The 14,713-nt window shown below is 40.5% G+C and overlaps 1 protein-coding gene across 1 annotated transcript; it reads left to right on the top strand.

The window, feature by feature from the left end:
• The first annotated feature begins 123 nt into the window (after window positions 1-123).
• On the top strand, window positions 124-14,171 carry kiaa1143 (KIAA1143 ortholog). Its single transcript, XM_043719565.2, has 3 exons — window positions 124-348; window positions 9,148-9,292; window positions 10,091-14,171. Exons 1-3 carry the CDS (start codon window positions 241-243, stop codon window positions 10,303-10,305), a joined length of 468 nt encoding a protein of 155 aa, XP_043575500.1. The 5' UTR covers window positions 124-240; the 3' UTR covers window positions 10,306-14,171.
• Window positions 14,172-14,713: the final 542 nt, after the last annotated feature.

The raw sequence follows: 14,713 nt of genomic DNA on the forward strand, positions 1-14,713 counted from the left end.
AGTGGGACATCAAAGTGCTGAGAACATTGGGGAAGGACACGTGATAACACCGGACCTTTCAGAACAGGGGGCGTGGCCAAGTGGGAAGAGCGCGTCGGCCGCAGTTAGCCGCCCTATTGTCACGTGATGTAGTTGTGTGCCCCTGTTTTTCTTCCCCCACCCAGCTGCATGTCTTCCATTGACTTTGAACGGGATCAAAACTGGGATTTAATGGAAGCGGTCATTGTATACATGTAAAACATGAGTAAACGAAGCAATGTCTCGTATGTGAAGCCGGCCGAACCCGCCTTCCTCAGGAAGTTTAAGGAAGATGTGGGTTACAAGTCCGGGCCGACGGTGGAAACCAAGGTCAGTCCGACCCCTTGAGCCCGCCCCCAACATCAGACTAGGCCAAGTGTCATTCCTTTAACTGATCTGGTTTGAAACCCCTTAAAATATCCGTGTTAAAGCAGGAATAGAATCCATTTACTGGGAAATGAGTGTAGCGCGCGCGGAAGCAAGAACAGATGTTGCTGGAAAAGCTCAGTAGGTCTGGCAACATCTGTGCAGAGAAGTCAATATTAACGTTTCGGGTGCTGTGACCCTCCAGTAACTTCATTCTTGTTTCTGATTCATAGTATCCGCAGTTCTTTGGGTTTTATTTAGCAGAGGGAGTGGGATTGGCTGACGAGCAGGCACAGACGCAGTGGGCCGAATGATCTCTTTCCGTGCTGTCGAACATAGAACAGTACAGGCCCTTCGGCCCTCGATGTTGTGCCGACCTTTTATCCTACTGTAAGATCAGACTGACCTACATAGTCTTCATTGTACGATTTTCTATGTGCCTATTCAAGAGTTGCTTAAATGACTACTACCACTGCTGGCAGTGCATTCCACACACCTACCATGCTCTGTGTAAAGAATCTCACTCTTCCCTAAACCTTCCTCCAATTAACTTAAAATTATGCCCATTTGTAATAGACATTTTTGCCATGGGAAAAAGTCTCTGGCTTTCCACTCTATGCCTCTCGTCATTTCTCATACTTCTTCGCTCCAGTGAGAAAAGCCGTAGCTCCCTCAACCTTTCTTCATAAGACATGCCCTCCAGTCCAGGCAGCACCCTGGTTAAAAACCTCTGCACCTTCTCTAAAGCTTCCACATCCTTCTGATAATGAGGCAATCAGAACTGAATTTCAACATTTCCAGTGTGGTCTAACCAGGCCTCTGTAGAACTGCAGCATAACCTCTGCTCTTAAACTCAATCTCTGCTAATGAAAACCGACACGCCATATGCCTTCTTAACATCCCCATCAATTTGGGTGATAACTTTGAGGGATCTTTGATGGACAAGGACCCCAGAATCCCTCTGTTCCTCCATACTGCCAAGAATCCTGTCTTTAACCTTGTATTCTGCATTCAAATTCAACCTTCTAAAATGGATCACTTCACACTTTTCCAGATTGAACTCCATCTGCCACTTATCAGCCCAGTTCTGCACCCTGTCAATGTCCCGTTGCAACCTACAACATCCACACTATCCATAACTCCACCAAACTTCATGTCATCAGCAAATTTACTAACCCACTTTTTTACTTCCTCATCCAAGTATTTTTATAAAAAATCACAAAGAGCAGAAGTTCCAGAAGCAGTCCCTGCAGAACACCACTGGTCACCGAGGTCTAGGCTGAATACTTTCCATCTGCCACCACCCTCTGTCTTCTATGGGCCAGCCAATTCTGTATCCAGATGGCCAGGTTTTGCCTGTATCCCATGTGTCCTTGCTTTCTGAATGAGCCTACCATGGGGAACCTTACAAACGCCTTGCTAAACTCCATATACACCACATCCACAGCTCTGCTTCCATCAATGTGTTTTGTCACATTCTCAATGAATTCAATACAGTTTTTGAGGCATGACCTGCCCTTCTCAAATCTCTAATCAAAAGTCGAGAGTGTAGTGTTGGAAAAGCACAGCAAGTCAGGCAGCATCCGAGAAGCAGGAGAATCGATGTTTTGGGCATGAGCCCTTCACCTGATGAAGGGCTTATGCCCAAGACGTTGATTCTCCTGCACCTCTAATGCTACCTGACCAGCTATACTTTTCCAGCACCACACTTTCAACGCTGATCTGCAGTTCTCACTTTCTCCTGTCTCTAATCGAACTATGGTTTCCAAGTAATCATAAGTCCTGTCTCTCAGAATCTGCTCCAGTACTTTGCCCACCACAGACATAAGACTGATCTGTAATTCACAGGATTATCCCTATTCCCTTTCTTGAACAAGGGAATAACATTTTCTACCCTCCAATCATCTGGCACTACTCCAGTGGACAGTGAAGAAGCAAAAATCATCGCCAAAGGCGCAGCAGTCTCTTCTCTCGCTTCCTGTAATAACCCATCTAGCACATCTATACTTATGTTTTTCAAACTTTTCAGCACACCCTCCTTAACATCAACGTGTTTGAGCACATCGCTCTGTTTCATGCTGTCCTTAGAAACATCAATGTCCCTCTCGGTAGTGAATACTGAAGCAAAGTATTCCTTAAGGACCTCCCCTACCTCCTCTGACTCCAGGTGCAGATTTCCTCCACTATCCCTGATCAGCCCTACCCTCTCTCTGGCCATCCTCTTGTTCCTCACATAAGTGTAGCATGCCTTCATGTTTTCCTTAATTCTACCATGCTGTTGTTCAGTGGTTCAAACTAATTCTATATCAAGCTTGCCCACCTTTCAAAATTCTAATATAATACAAAGTCCCATGCAAGGACTGCACAAAACACTACATAGGACAAACAGGAAGACAGCTAACGATCCGTATCCACGAACACCAACTAGCCACGAAACGACACGACCAGCTATCCTTAGTAGCCACACACGCAGATGACAAGCAACATGAGTTCGACTGGGACGACACTACTATTATAGGACAAGCCAAACAGAGAACAGCCAGGGAATTCCTAGAGGCACGGCACTCTGTGGAGATTCTATCAACAAACACATCGACCTGGACCTAATATACCGGCCACTGCAGCAGACAGCTGGAACTGATAACCGGAAGCGGCAGAGACAAACCACTATAAATGCCAGAGGAAACATCACAGAAGTGCTTCACAGGAGGCTCTCAAGCACTGAGGATGTCACCTAGATGGGATGAAACGTCTGCAACACAAATTCCCAGCTTGGCGAACAGAACCACAACAGTTTTAATGTTTTTTAAGGTGCAGTATTTACAAGAATGGTTCCAAGGATGAGGAATTTCAATTAAGATTGATTTGAGGAGTTGAACTATTTTCTTTGGGGGAAGAAACTGAAAGGAGATTTGATAGAGGTACACAAAGTCATGAGTTTGGACTGAGTAGGATTGGGAGAAATTGTTCTCACTTGTGAAGGGATTGAAACAAGAGGTGACAGATTTAAAGTAATTGATAATAGAAGCATAAGTAACGTGGGGAAAAGATTTTTCTCAGTGAGCAGTTAAATTCTGAAATGTACTGTTGGGAGTGTGGTGAAGCTGTTCAATTTTGAAAGAGAATTAGACTGTTACTTAAAAAGGAGTTACTAGTAGAAGGCTGGAGAATGGCATCAAATGAATTGCCCATTTGGAGAGCCAGTGTTGACACACTGACCCAAATAAAAACCTTCTGCGCACAACAAATTTGTGATTTACTTTGTATCACTTTAATACCATAACATGCACTCCTAGATGAGACTGCTAGCTCTCTGCGCTGCAAAAGGTGCAATTGTGGTTTGCTACTGCCTCCAAGCTCCCCACCAGCCACCAGTAAGGCATTGTAAGCAGGCCATTTAAAATTCAATAATGTAACCAATTAAATTCCTTTGTGAAAGTATTTTTTTTTAAATTTTGTGAACATGTGTTAGCATCAGTAAAGAGGTAAAGATAAGTTTAGTTGTTTAAACTTTGGACAGAGAGGTTTTGACCTGAATGATTGCCTCCATAAATGCCTTTTCTCAATAAACCAATAAGAAGAGAGCACTCCCATTTTGTTTGAAAGGGTACAACTCACAAAAAGCTAAACAGGTTTAAAATTGTATATAATTACACACCACAAGGTTCAAACATGTAAATAAGCCTCACCTTCTTCACCACCATCTCCAAGGTCATCTGGATATGAAGAGACCAACAACCCACATGACACCATCTCCACACCCCCGTTGGGTGCATCTGACTCTCCCGCCTGACTTTCTGTTCCCAGTGAACTATTATCAATGCAGCTAACTTAATCAGCAGAAATGTTCAAATCACTGTTTACAGCAGACACTTTGCATGTAGGACCTGAAACCAATGTTTTTCACCAGACTTGTCCGGTCTGTTTATATTTCAGATTTCCAGCACATGGAGTATTTTGCATCTCCTTTTTAAAAAATTTGACTATGCAACATGTTTACCCACAATTTGTTGATGCTGACACTGATGCAACAAGGCCAGTGTCACTCCTCCCAAGTGTTGCTGGATAAGCATGAAAATTTGTCATTAATTTTGCTGATGTGGCTCCCTCTTTTCCCCTGCTTATGGTTGAAGTCCAGTGACTGTTTGCCTGGTAATATATTAGCGCATTGGAACAGGAGCCCCTTAGATCTGTTCCATCATTCAGTTTAATTGCAAGGGTCTCCACTGCATTTATTTGTTTCTGACGGGCCTTCATCTCTCAAATTCCTTCCCTCAGTCTGTTTGAACCTCTGTCCCCAATAGAGATGCTCCTCAGCACCTACTTCTGACAAGGCACTTCATCCCTTCTTGTAATATCTGTTTGTGACTTGGTATTAAATTTTGTTTTATAATTCAGCCTGTGACGTGCCTTAGGACAATTGACTGCATTTAAGTATATGTATAAAATGTATGTTTGTTTCAATGAGGTTCTTAAAAGTATAAGCTGGTGTTGCTCTAGATTTCAGCTTCAATGTCATTGCAGAGTCAACTAAAACCAAGAAAAGTTGAGGATTGTGCCTTACTTGTTGTTACACATCATTTTACATGCATCTCTGCATTGCTTCCGCAATTACTATTGATCATGTTCTACAGATTTCCAACCTGGAGAACGAGTAGCCTTTGCTTCTATATCATTTAGTATTTTATGGCAGTTTTTTTTATTGTTGGGAGATGCCAGAAAAGTTAACGGTGAATAGAGGTTGAGCCAGTGACATATGAGCCTAGATTGTGGTAATAAAGGCTGTGAAACTGTCAGTGATTGCTATCATAACGCTTTTGAAACTGACTCCAACTTTGGACATGTAAATGTGCAGTTAAGTGCAGAAATTCATTGCCTGCTGTTAGTGATTCTATGCTTTTCAATAGGGTGAGCTGTGGAGGCACCATCAGACAGGAATCATTCAGAACTTATTGAACTGAAGAGATTGTTAATGCTGTTAATCTTACTGTAAAAACCCTTTGGAAAAGTTGGATCCTGTTCAATAAATTGCAACGGGATGTTTGATGGTCTATTAAGTTCTTAAGTAGTGTCATTGGTCCAGAAAGAATTTTATATTTGTTGGATTTTAAATTTCTCAAGTGTGATAAATTTCACTTTTTTTCAAGTAAAATTATTAAAGTTATTTTATCTTCTAACTACATCCACTGTCACAACTCAATTGGGAAGATTGCACCAACAATTGAGCCCCACTATTCCACAAACCACCAAGATGGTGAATTTACTTGACTGCCTGCTATTGTCATTCACAACAGGTTTTGTCATTGCAGGAAAGTAACTCATTATTATAAGAAAGCATTCCTTAACAAATGGCAAAAAAAAAATACTAATTTACTACTGTATGACCTACAGATAACACCTTTTAAAACTCAAACATTCAATCATGAATAAGACATACAAAGCAAACAGTTTGACAGAAATATTATAGTTGGAAAAATATAGATGGAAACAAATTCTATAAACCGAAGTCCAGATCGCAAAGTTGATTTGATTTGTTTCTCTCAGTACATTTTTTTTATATAATGTAATTGTGACACAAAGTTGTGTTTTATTCAGTAGCTGATTGGGTTGACCCAAGTCTTTTCTCAAGAGTCTCGGTGATTTGCCTTTTTCACTGTCAATGAAAGTGCGGAGAGCTATAGCTTCTGGATGTGCCTAATGCACTGCATTCATAGGTATATGACAAACTGCAGCTGAATCAATTTGAAAGCTGTCGTTGGGCAGTTTTTCCTTAACTCAAATACTACTGGTGCTACTTTAACTCATAAGGTATCTACCTCACTGCTCCAAAATATAGCAATTTTGTACAGCTGAGGTGCACACCACAGAATCTCACTGGATCTTCAAGTAGCAGGACAAAACTACTGCTGGTATGTTTTAGCTATATGCTGCTATCCAACCTCCATTCTCCATTTCATACTCCATAAAGAAAAATATGTTGTTTCTTTTAGCATCCAAGTTTATTTTGTTGTCACAAAAAAAAAGCAAGTTAAGAGTAAAGTATTTCAGTGTTTTTTAACGTCCTGGTTTGCTGTCTGAGAGAAAACTTTGATATAATTTCTTCTGTAATGCGATGGTTGCTTTCTTATGCAACCCTGCATTATAGAAAAATCCCACTTTAGAAACAGCTTTAGAGCCAATGCACATTTTAAAAGTTTGCACTTTAGACAATGTCCTCAATTTGCCAATCACTTGTACCTACCTTTCTTGGCAATGCAGCAAACGTTTTTATTAACCTGCACCCTCTGGAACTAGGAGTATTTCAGTTGGTCAGATATTCTACTTGATCAACAGGTCCACATAATCAATATTAAAAACACACACTAAGTAATAAAAATATAATACAATAGTTATGTTTTGTTTTACTTTGTTTTACTTACAGCAATAATGACTTAAATAACAATGTGACTTAAATAAAAAATTACAAAAGAGATCCCTGTCAATTGCTCTTTCAACTGATTACTCAAACGTCAAGGAAATAGTGATAATGTAGTAAATGTCTGGTGTTTCAGATACGTAATTTTTGCTGGCTTATCAAGAGTTGCCGTATTAGTGATGCTAGCTTATTTTTCGAGAAGCTTGGGCATGTATTTGCTGAAGTTTTGAGGGATTAGAGATAATCTCATTGAAGCAAACAAAATTTGTACATGGTACAAAGGGATAGTTGCAAGAAAGATGTTTACCCTGGCTAGGGAGGGTGTCTAGAACATGGGAACACCATCTCAGAATAAGAGAGAACACCACATAAGACTGAGGCAAGGAATTTCTTCACTCAAATGGTGACGCCTCTTTAGAATTCTCTACCCCAGAGATCTGTGGATTTTCCAAAATTCAGTATGTTCAAGGCAGATGTTGATAGATCTCTGATGCAAAATATACTAAATAAAGCATGGACCTTAATCATTCGTAAAACTGGAGCCATGGAAGCAATGGCTGGGGCACAGCGTGAACCCAGATGATGGCAGCAGCAATTGGCGGCTGGCAACGCTGGCACTGTATCTGGCGACATTGTATGCTTTTCACTGGACTTTTGTACCCCTTACTTAAGTACACACAGCAATAAAACCTACATCTAAAATATGTCAGTGGTAACGGGAATAGAACCAGAAAAAGGCCATGACATCGAAGATCAGCCATGAACTTGTTGAATGGCAGAGCAAGCTTTAAGGGCTGAATGCCCTACTCCTCCAACTTCCTATAATTCTATGCCTGAAGATTCACTTGATTTTAGAGTCAAAGAAATGTATAATGTGGAAACAGACCCTTCAGTCCAACTTGTCCATGCTGACCAGATATCCTGAATTTAATCTAGTCCCATTTGCCAGCATTTGGCCCATAACCCTGTAGTCCCTTCCTATTCATGTACCCATCCAGATGCCTTTTAAATGTTGCAATTGTACCAGCCTCCACCACTTCCTCTGGTAGTTTATTCCTTACACGCACCACCCTCTGTGTGAAAAAGTTGCCCCGTAGGTCTCTTTTAAATCTTTCCCTTCTCACCTTTGCCCTCTAGTTGTGGACTCCCATACCCTGGGGAAAAGACCTTGACTATTCACCCAGTCCATGCTCGTCATGACCTTATAAATCTCTATAAGGTCACCCTTCAACATCCGACACTCCAGGGAAAATAGCCTGTTCAGCGTCTCCCTATAGCTCAAACCCTCCAACCCTGGCAACATTGTTGTAAATCTTGACTGAACTCTTTCAAGTTTAGCAACATCTTTCCATATCAGGGAGGCCAAAACTGGCCTAACCAATGACCTGGACAGCTGCAACATAACCTCTCAACTCCCATACTCAGTGCCCTGACCAATAAAGGCAAGTGTACCAATCTTTTCACTACCCCATCTACCTGTGACTTCACCTTCAAGGAACTAAGAATCTGCACTCTAAGGTGTCTTTGTTCGGCAATACTCCCTGGGACCTTACCATTATGTCCGGCCCTGATTTGCCTTCCAAACGTGTAGTACCTCACGTTTATCTAAATGAAACTGCATCTGCCACTCCTCGGCCCATCTCATAAAGGTTTCTTTAAGAGGTAACCCTCTTTGCTGTCCACTATGCCACCAGTTTTGGTGTCATCTGCTAACTTAGCAACTATAGCTTCTATATTAAACCAGATTGTACTAATATTGGAGATGCAGAAATCCACACCATGGAAATGAATGAATGATTTATTGTCATATGTATCTTGAAGATACAGTGAAAAGTGTTTTGACGTTACAACCCAGTGCCATTTTGAGTTACAATAAGGATTAAAATAAATTATTTAAATAAAAGTTCAAATTGGGGTCTCAAGCTTAGCTTAAAGGTATTCCAGTCCTCGAAACCCACTCCGACAACGCCAATAGCCTAGGAGACCTGGGCTCGGCTGCTGCCATCACCTCACCAACACCCTGAAAGTCCAGCCTCCCGGCATCAACACCAGGAGTCCTGGTTCATGCCACCAACGCTGTAGCTATTAACACCACCCCACCCTCAAAGTAGAAGAAGAAAAGAAAAAAAGACAAGAAGTTCAAAGAGAAAACTATGCCATCAGCCAGGAGCGGTTGGGTTCCGAAGAGCCTGAACACTACCCACTGTGCTGATGCCATCTTGGAGCCTCGGAGGGAAATCCTTGCCACTTTTTTGATTAACATACTTAAAATAACAGTGAAAGGTCACTCTAATGATGTTGTAAATCTAATTTTGAAAATTGAATTAATTTTTCTTTCCCTCCTTCAGAGCCAGCAGCTCACACCTGTTGATAGTGACAGTGGACAGAGCGATCCAGAAGACGAGCAGCCACAGGTTGTAGTCCTTCGTCAGGGGGACTTGACAGCTGAAGAAGCAGCAAAAATCAAACAGAATACAGTAAACTCAAAGAAATGTATGTAAATATGTAGTACTTGATCTTTGAAACTACATTTAACAGCTTTCCTTTCTGTAGCTGTGTGCTGTATCCAATTTTAACAGCTATCTGTTAAGAGTATCCAAAATACATCTGTTATGAGCTGCTTGGATTCAGCTATTGATAGTGTGTAGAAAGGCATTTACTCAGTAATTCCACTTTCTCCATTGATTGAAAGGGTAACTGTGGCCTTGGCACGTTTTTTTTTATTTGTAGTGTAGTCACTCACCATCCATTGTTTTTGGGACAAAATCTTGGAACACTCTCCCAGACAGCATTGTAGCTGTACCTCTATGCCCTGCCGTGGTTCAAGAAGGTGGCTTCACCAACATTTTCTCAAGGGCAATGTAGAATGGGCAATAAATGCTGTCCTTGTCCCTGTCTCCTGTGAATAAAGAATACATTTTTAAAAATGGGATACAGTGTTTAAGTCGGACCAAAGTTGGACCAAAACCTGTAATCTTACAATGAATTAAGAGGATCAGGTGATTAAATTTTTAGCTTCCTCTTTGTGTGCAATCCTCAGTATCTGTTGACAAGATGATTTTCCTGTAATCGCTCCCACTCAGTCCATTGCTGTCTGACCTGATGGATTAGAAGGTGTTGTTCCATGGGTCACCCATAACGAAAGCCAGAGGCTTTTTCATGAGTAGTGTGGATGTAAAAAAGGAGAAAGTTCTCTAAAAGTATGAGTGTTTTGAGTAATAAAATAGAGTATTTCACTATAAGCAAATACTTTTCCAGATTATTCTTAAATTGTTTGTATTTTGTGACCAGCTGAGGATCCAGAGCCAGAGGATGGGAAGCATGTATTCAGGAAACCGGCAAAGCGTTCTTCAGGTGACAACTTTACAGGCCTGACTGCCACTTCTAGCAAAAAGAAAAAGGAAGAGCGAAAAGAGCAAACAGAACCCTCAAATTCAGAGAACAAACCAAAGCAAATAAAAAACAGCAGCTTGCTGTCTTTTGAGGACGATGAAGAAGATGATTAGAGAGAGCAGGACGTACTCTACCTCTGTTAGATTCTTATTAATAGGAAGCTAATGGTAAGGGTATCCTGCAGTTGGATGAACCCAACTTATCAGCTCTGTACAGTTCAAAATTGATTTAGTTACATTGAGACACAGCTAACGCTGGTATTTTATTGCTTATAACTAGTAGTTAACTCAGTCTACTGTTGTTGTTGTGTTGTTTCCTCCTTCGTCATGGCCAAGAGCTCAGTTGTTATTATAAATGTGTTAAAAAGAATATGAGGAGGCTCGGAGGCAAAAGGAAAAGGGATATCACTCATCATCAAGCCAACTTAAATGCATATTGTTTTTGCAGCTGAAATCTACAGCAAGCTGAGTGCTATATTTAATCTTCCTGTCATTGAAATCAATGGGTGAGGCCCCAATGAGTGGTGTTTACAAGAGCAAGTGATGTATGAAATCAGAGTGGTGAGGAATCAAATTAAAATGAGAAATTTTTATAAAACAAGAATATAAATTAATTGTCAGTGTTTTATTTTGTCGCTGTGTTCAACAAGTGATATTCAGCCCTATATCTGCCTTTAAATTTTAATTCACAATTGAGTGCATATTGAAGAAAAACAAAATTCTACATCTGATGAAAGGTAATTGACCTGAAATGTTAAGTTTTTCTTTCCACAGTTGTTGCCTGACTTGTTTATTGTTGCCAGTATTTTCTGTTTCAGATTTTCAGCAGCATCAGAACTTTGCTGTTGTACACTTACTATATTGTTTTTGGTGCAGTACGTAGGCTGTAATCCCTTGCTGGCAATTCCTGAGTGTGAGCTGATGAATGAATATGAGAGAGCGACAGTCTTTACAATGTTAACAAGTTCACTTGACATGCCTGACAGGGGAACTGTTGGAATCAGATTGGCTACCTGTTTTACATCCTGACAAATGCCACTTTCTATTCACTTCAGTGCAAAATAAAATGAGGTGGGATGTTAGCATGGACAGTTGACCAGATCCTGCCACTTTCCTGCTGAGCAGGTGAGTTTAAACTAACCCATTTTCTGGGTCTCAGTAATGGCAAATGGCTTACTAGTTCAAGAACACTCTCTTCACCTTTCCTGATTTGGCAGCTCTCCCACCCCCACTGGCCCCAGTTTCTCATGCACTGCCATGGAATATCCACAGAATCCACAAATCTGTGCCTGTCATTCCCAGATATTCATGTTTGAGACTCTATGACTCTAATTGTGTTTCCGCCCATGCTTCATAGCTCTCATTGAAGTTGCAAATAGCATCTTGTGACTATGTTAAACTGTCCCTCTTTGTCTTTCTCAATCTGCAGCACTTGATTCCACTACATATTCATCTTCAAACAGCTATCCTTCATTGTCTTCCTGGATGGAACTACCGTACTCGCCTAGTTCCATACCACGTTGTAGCCAGAGAATCACTAGCAGTGGTTTCCCTTCCTGTTTCCATAACTTTAACCCCATTGACCTCCTCCTGTTTCTCAATTACATGCTGGCCCTTAGCAACTCATGCAGAAACACAGTTTTCAAACACGTTGACAACACCCAGCCTTGCGTCACTCTCTCAACTTGTCATTAAATTATCTGATTATCTATAACTGAATGTGCAGATATTTCCTCCAGTTAAATATTGTGAAGACTGAAGCTAATGCCTTTGATCCATGCCTCAAACTCTGCTCCCTCGCCACCAACTGCTGTCAGACGTTGGATCAGACAGTTCACAACCTCGCGATTATTTTTGACCTCTGTGTATTTTCCACCATATATCTGCTTTTAGTAGCATAATCTTTAAGGAGGTAGAGCAACCATTCTCATTCCACGTGGGAATGCGGGTTATAAGCTCCTTTTTGGGAGCCAAACAATGTGTTTTTATAGTGATGTCACTGCATCCGTGGTTTTATCCTTTGTGAGATTTGTATTGAAATGCTCATCTTTGTGCATTTTTTTTTACTGTAGTAGCATATCAGATAGACTGCTTATTTTCACCTTCGAAACGTCACCATCCACACCCCTTACTCAGTTCTTCTGATGCTTGAACCCTCATCCATGCCTCATTTGCTCCAAACTTGGTTTATCTGTCACAGGCCCACCTCCCAAATTCCACCCTCGAAAACCTCACGAAAATCTCTTACCTGTGTCTCACATGAAGCCCATTCACTCTTCATCCAATCCTTCCTGGTTTACATTGGTTCTTATTCAAGTAGTGCCTCAACTTTTAAAACTCTCACCCTCATTCTCAAGTCTTTCTGAGGCCTAGTTCCTCTCCAATGTTGCAGTTTCCTTAATAATTTCCAGTATAGTCGCTAAGTAAAAAGAGTGGTGCTGGAAAAGAACAGCAGGTCAGGCAGCATCCAAGGAGCAGGAAAATCATTGATTTTCCTGCTCCTCAGATGCTGCCTGACCTGCTATGCTTTTCCAGCACCACTCTGATCTAAACTCTGGTTTCCAGCATCTGCAGTCCTCACTTTTGCCTAGTCTAGGTGAATAGATGCTGCTGTGCTCTCCCTTTTAAACAACAACTTGAGCATCTTTTTATCCTGACATGGGAAAACTTGAAAAGCAATGTCATGCATCCTTTTTCACAGCACAGTTAGTAAATTACAGAGGTGAGTTGCATACCCAGTATATCTGTGCTTTGTACAGCTCCAATCACAAGTAAAATGATTCAGTACGAGTTCTGCAGTGCTTTCTTTTCCTTCAATAGCTAGAGAGTTTGCATTAACTCAGTGGCTGCCTCAGGATTGTAATAACTCTACACATATGAAATGCTCAGCAGGTCAGGCAACATTGCTTATGAGAAAAATAGAGAAAACGTTTCTGGATGATGACCTTTATGACAGATCCAAGAAAGCAAAGATAATATGATTTCCACAGTATTTGTATCCCCTGAAACTGGACTGGTTCTACTGTATATTTTGGTTACTCAGGCTAATCAGCAACTTGCGTAAGAAGTTCAGCAACGCTGAATTCCAACTAGTTTGTCTCAAAAAATGTGAAATAACTTATTTGCATGTGACAATGGATTTATTGTTTAAAATTGGAGTAAATCTGCGCATGGAGGTGATTTAGTTAACCATATACAAAAATCAGTGCATTTTCAACCTGTATATTTAGCTTTGAGTTATCCACAGAAATGGTTTCTGAAAAAATATGCATTTCATTGGTACTTGTCTATCACTTCACCCATTTTCTCCACTTCATTACTGGTGTCTCTTGCCCTCCAGCATTCCGCCCAAGTGCTGATTATTTTATGAGAGGTTTTCAGTGAAAATGGTAGAAGGATAATAGGAATGTAGAACCCAGCTTCATCCATGCATACCTAGTTCCTTATGGAAACCATCAGAGTGATTTCTCTTTGAGATTCCTAGCTGATTATCCACTTCTCCAATACAAAGGTTAAATAGAGAGTGCAATGATATTAAACCAAATGTGCATTTAAGGAGGTTTGAGTCCAAGAGTTTTAAGAATGCCAAAACATTGATTATTTAAATAATTACCATAAAATATATATGTCTCATGATAAGAAGTGAACACAATACCATTGGTTTGCCTAAGTAATAAGAGCTTTTAGTAGCATAATCTTTAAGGAGGTAGAACAATCATTCTCATTCTATGTGGGAATGCGGGTTATAAGCTTCTTTTTGGGAGCCAAACAATGTGTTTTTATAGTGATGTCGCTGCATCCGTGGTTTTATCCTTTGTGAGATTTGTATTGAAATGCTCATCATTGTGCATTTCTTTTACTGTAGTAGCATACAAATTGATAACACGTTCACAATGTTTTTCAATTTTGAATGTATTTGAAAGGACAACTTTTACGAACTATACTGTGGTTTTCATTAATAAAGTATGACATCAATCATTTCAATAGTGTATACTTTAATTAAAGGGGACATCATTTCGATGGGATGAACTCTACAGTTCATAATGTTATGCAGTTATTTCCTGATCTATGGTGTGATATAAGACAGATGAATCAAGAGGAGGCTAGTTAATCCCCCTCAAGAAGAAGGGGAATTTATAGAACACCTTTTAATATAATTAAATCTCCAAAGATAGTCCACAGGAGTGTTTTAAAACAAAATTTGACACTGAAATACCTAAGCGGATCTTGTGGAAGAAAGCCAAAAGCTTGATCAAAGTGTTAGGATTTAAGGACTTCTTTAAAGGATGAAAGAGAGATGAAGTGGTTTAAAATGGGTGAGGGAAATTCCAGAGCTTGGGGCCTTGGCAGCCACTAGTAGAGCAATTAATTCAGGCATGCTCAAGAGTCCAGAATTAGAGGAGCATGGATATCTTGGAGTGTTATGGGTCTGCAGCAGGTTACAGGGCTGGAGGCAGAGTCCATGCAGTAATTGAAAACAAGTATGAGAATATTAACAGCAAGTTGTTACTTAACAGGAACC

The sequence above is a fragment of the Chiloscyllium plagiosum genome, unplaced genomic scaffold (assembly GCF_037043375.1).
Source record: "Chiloscyllium plagiosum isolate Xiang-an unplaced genomic scaffold, Cpla_swu_hap1 HiC_scaffold_34, whole genome shotgun sequence".
In the NCBI taxonomy this organism is placed as follows: Eukaryota; Metazoa; Chordata; class Chondrichthyes; order Orectolobiformes; family Hemiscylliidae; genus Chiloscyllium; species Chiloscyllium plagiosum.